The sequence below is a fragment of the Merops nubicus genome, unplaced genomic scaffold (genome assembly GCF_000691845.1).
Source record: "Merops nubicus isolate BGI_N331 unplaced genomic scaffold, ASM69184v1 scaffold20091, whole genome shotgun sequence".
Classification (NCBI taxonomy): domain Eukaryota; kingdom Metazoa; phylum Chordata; class Aves; order Coraciiformes; family Meropidae; genus Merops; species Merops nubicus.
In genome coordinates, this window is record NW_008589273.1 from 358 (window position 1) to 4696 (window position 4339).

The following is a 4339-nucleotide window of genomic DNA, read 5'->3' on the forward strand; positions in this document are numbered from 1 at the left end:
TCTTCTTCTCGAGCTTCTTCTGTATTTTTGTCTTTCCCTTGGCTGTGCCGTGGAGGGTGGCTTGTGAGTATGGCAGGGAAGTCACCATAGACATGTGCTGGAACTTCTTGCTTAAGGTGCTGCTTGAATAGCTGGAGAAGCTCATGGTGTCTGAATTATCCGACATCTCCTTCCTGTACCGTTTCTCCATCCTCTCGTGGTGCTTCTTCTGCAGCTTCACGCAGTCCTTAATCCGCCGCTCCGCGTCCCGAAAGGCCTTGTCCTTCAGCTTGCTCACCAGCTTCGGGTTGAGGCTGCTCTGCTTGGCAGCGATAGAGTCCAGGTATCGCACGCACTCCATGTGCCCCTTCATGGCTGCCATGTCCAGCGGGGTGTGGTAGTCGTTGTCCAGGCACCAGATGTTGGCCCCAAAAGAGATGAGGAAGGAAAGGCAGTTCAGGTGGCCGTTGGCTGCTGCCAGATGGAGAGGGGTGTTGCCCCAGATATCACATTTGTCTGGATCACCCCTAGACAGCAAGAAAAACCACCGGTTAGCATGCAGTCATGGCGGACGGACTCTACTGAGATATTCCAAATTGTACCAGGGCAAATCAGCACCATGAGCTGTTGCCTCCTCAAAATATGAAGCTACAAGCCACAGCCTAATTTTAAGGGGGTCTTCTGGAGGGTTGTACCATTGGCATAGAATCATGTGCCTGACATACAAGTCTGCAGTAATTCCCATGACTTGAATTTATCTCTCAGGAGACACATGTTCCTGCATCAAACCAGCTTTTGGATGGAGACAAAACAGCTTCTGAACAGCCCAGAACTGAGATGTGGGGCTAATTCCAACTCTGAGCTTAAGCTTGTTGTAGAGTTTCAAATCTCAAACTTCCCATTAAATTCTAGTCAGATTCTAACTTCAGATCTTGACTTCATTCTGATTCTGTGGAGAGACATCCCAAAATACCTCTCTATGTACCACATCCTGCGTGAGACACCATGGGGTCCCACCATGACAGTAGCACCACCCTAAAACAGCCATCCTCAGTGACAGTTCTGGAACCCATCAGCTGCTGCACCTTCCCACCCTCCTGTTCAGTGGTGCTGGGAGAAATTCAGGGCACAAGAGAGCACGTTGTCAGTAGAGAATAAGTGCAAAGTTGCTGGTATTGGCCTCGGGGTTGGGGTTTTGTGGGGGGTTTTGCTGCACCACGCTCGGTCTCGATTGCACGGCTGGAAGCACATTGGTATTAGCACATCCTGAGAATCCAGTTTCAGAGAAAGTGGAGATTAGGTTTCTGCACTCTGCAAGAGCTGGACACTCGACTAACGCCGTCAGCATCTGTTCTGACATCGTGCCGGCCCCCACCCCAGCAAGCTGCTGACGGGGCACAACCGCCTGCCCCCGTCTGCCTCCCGTGACAGGACGGACACGAATCTAGGATTCAAGGGAACTCTGCCCTCCTGACGTGCCCCTGTACCTGTGACCTGCTGAAACAAGAGATCGTTCACACGCCTGCTGGCACCAGCCTTCGCCCGAGCGCGTGTGCTAATGATATGCAGCCAGCAGCAGGATCTGTCATCGCGGCGCTCTCCCTCCCTGCACATGGAGAAGGCAAAGCGTTCATTAAGGCCCTGCAGCTCCACCACCCTCAAGAGCAACTCCCTGCAGGGCTCTGGCAGAGCTCTGGCTCAGCACAGCTCCCGCCCATTTCTGTGCCACCCTGTCAAGGAGCTCTAGAGGAATCGAGCGCTGCTGCTCCACCACGGAGACCTCAGCTCCAAGCCCTGGTGGCACCAGAAGTCTGGAAGGCAAATGCACACTTGAGACCATCAGCCCCTGTTACTTTTCTCCTTGCTGCTTTAGGACCTGTGATGACGAGAGCTGGGAGCAGCAGAGCCCAGAACCCTCTCCCACACCCCACATGCTCTGTGCCATGGCTCGCCTCAGAGTCTGAACACTACATCAGAGAGAGCACGGAGCATGGGCTCCCTCACAGGAGCTGTGGGGCTTCCTTCTCCTGCTGCTTTGCATCTCCATTGCTAGCACCCATACAGGAGCCTCAGTAACAGCCTCGCCCAGCACATGCACCCCCCCAGCCCACGGGCAGGCTCCCTGCTGCCCACGGGGCACTGCTGCTCAGGGAACAGCAGAGCCACCTGGCTGGGGCAGCGACTGGTTTGCAGTCCTCAGGCTTTGCTGACATCTCAGCTACGTAACACTGGAGGGAAGTGATTCTGGAAAAGGCAGAAGCAATAAAGGCAGCATCCAGAGGTTAAGCTAGAGATTATTTGGAGCTAGAGCATGAGCCTCCTGGCTGTATTCCCCCCGAGCTGCTATGAGGTGTGTTCAGCCTTCCCCTTGGGGGAGCACCAGCAGTAGCTCCACCATGCACGTATTTTCACAACTACTGTAGAAACTTAGTAAGTACAACCTTGAGCCTGCTGGCATATTAAGCAAGTTGGTCAAAAGGTTCAAAATTGTGAAGGGGCCAAGAAGACCCAGAAACCCTGCAGGTTCTCTATATCCAGGGTCTTTGACACCTCTCACAGAAGCAGAGAAAGGCTTCAAAGGCAGGTGCCAGGGAGAAGCAAGGCAAGAGATCACAGGGTTGAAAAGCTGTGATGTCAGCAGAAGGAGAGGAAGGAGCTGCCAGGACGGTGGCAGTGCTGAGTTTCCAGGAGCTCCTTGCCTCTACCCTCATAGTGACATGTCCAGGCTGGGAAATTCATGGTGAGGATAAATATTTGATGAATTGCAAGAGAGGAGTAAATTATTGATGGAGGTGGATTAAAGAGCCAGTGAAACTGGAACTGCCGGCACTGGCAGCGGGACTCCAGCGTGCGAAGGGCTCTTCGTTTGTTTACATGTGCTCTGAATGGGCACACGTGTGCCCGACCTGGGCCAGACGAGCCAGGGCACCAGGAGGGTCCCACCGTGGATGCGGACTCATGATGTGGACAGTGAGTTAGCAGTGGACTCACTAGAAATAACCTTGCTTCCCAAGCCAAGTGTACGGATGCTCAATCCATAAAGAACATCTCAGAGCCCATTCTCCCATCTGTCTGGTTCAGGTGGCAAAGGCCAAAGCCAGGGAGGTCTTGGGGGATTCGTATTTGAAGTCTACTTTCCTCAAGCTTTTCACTGCCTCAGAGAGTGAGGGGAAGAGCATCAAATCCAGCTTTCCCTGCATATTCCCACTGACTAGAAACAAGAGTATTAGAGCTAAATTAGATCTCTAGGTCCCTTTGCTCCATAAATGCCTGCCGCAGGCACTGGAAAAGCATCAGAAGGAAATAAGAACAGTGACTTGCAAAGTAGAGGTGTTTGATCCAGCACAGATAATAGACACGAGGCCCTGCCTCTGGCAGGTGTCTGTCCCAGCAGAACTTCGTCTCCAGGAGGAGATGCTGACTGCAGGGTCCACTAAGTGGGAACGTATTTTAATAACAGGGGTGAAGTGCAGCACTTCTCAACTTCAAAGCGTTTTCGACTGCTGAGTCAGCTCCTGTAATAATCGTTCTTAAAAACGCTGTTAATTGAGCCCCTCAGGTGGACGTGTGCATCTCCTGAGTCACTGTGTTCACACCGTGACACGCACGCTCACTCCCTTCCTGCTGGTTTTTCCCCTCCACTTCTCCCATAGGATCCCAATTAGCCAGGGAATCCAGCAGCACTTACATACGTCTTTCCCTGGCTGCACGTGTGAAGTTCCTCCAATAGCAATGGGCTGGCTCACTCCTGGCTCATGGGCACACGAAGGATCAGGCCCTCAGACCAGGACCCAGCTGGCTGCAGAAGGATCAGGCCCTCAGACCAGGATCAGGCCCTCAACCAGGGCTCAGCTGGGTGCAGAGTGTCTCTGGCTCCCATAAAATGTTTTTTTTTTTGATATAGGAAAAGGGAAAATTAATTTATGGCTTCAGGAAAAAAACCCCAAACACCAGCTTCAGCACAGCCAGTCAGGGCAATGACCCAAGCAAAGCCTGGAAACAAGCAGAGAAGATAAGGTCTGAGGCCCAGAGCAGAGCCTCAGGTCCCAAGCTGGTGGTAGGTCAAGGATTCAGCTTTTCTCCAAGTACAGATGCCCCCAAACCCAGCGCAGATGCTGTAGGTGAGGTTCATCTCAGGGAGGAAGCTGGGAGCCTTCCACCTCAGCAAAAGGGAGGCTGGCAGTGGTTGGCACTGCCAGGATGAGGGCTGGCCATGCTGTGGCAGTGCCTGGGGGCACGTCTGCTGGCTCAGCACTTCGCCTTGCCCAGAGCTAAACCTGGCAGGTCGGCCCCGGGGGAAGGAAGGAAGGAAGGAAGGAAGGAAGGAAGGAAGGAAGGAAGGAAGGAAGGAAGGAAGGAA

General features: G+C 53.1%; 1 protein-coding gene across 1 annotated transcript in view; it reads right to left on the bottom strand.

The window, feature by feature from the left end:
• Nucleotides 1-4339, bottom strand: part of USH1G (Usher syndrome 1G (autosomal recessive)) — a gene marked incomplete at its 3' end in the record, with an annotated part of 8643 nt that overhangs the window by 348 nt on the left and 3956 nt on the right. The window contains exon 2 of the mRNA XM_008949557.1: nt 2-506. Within this exon, the coding sequence (XP_008947805.1) occupies nt 2-506 (505 nt within the window). The remainder of the gene's footprint in view (nt 1; nt 507-4339) is intronic.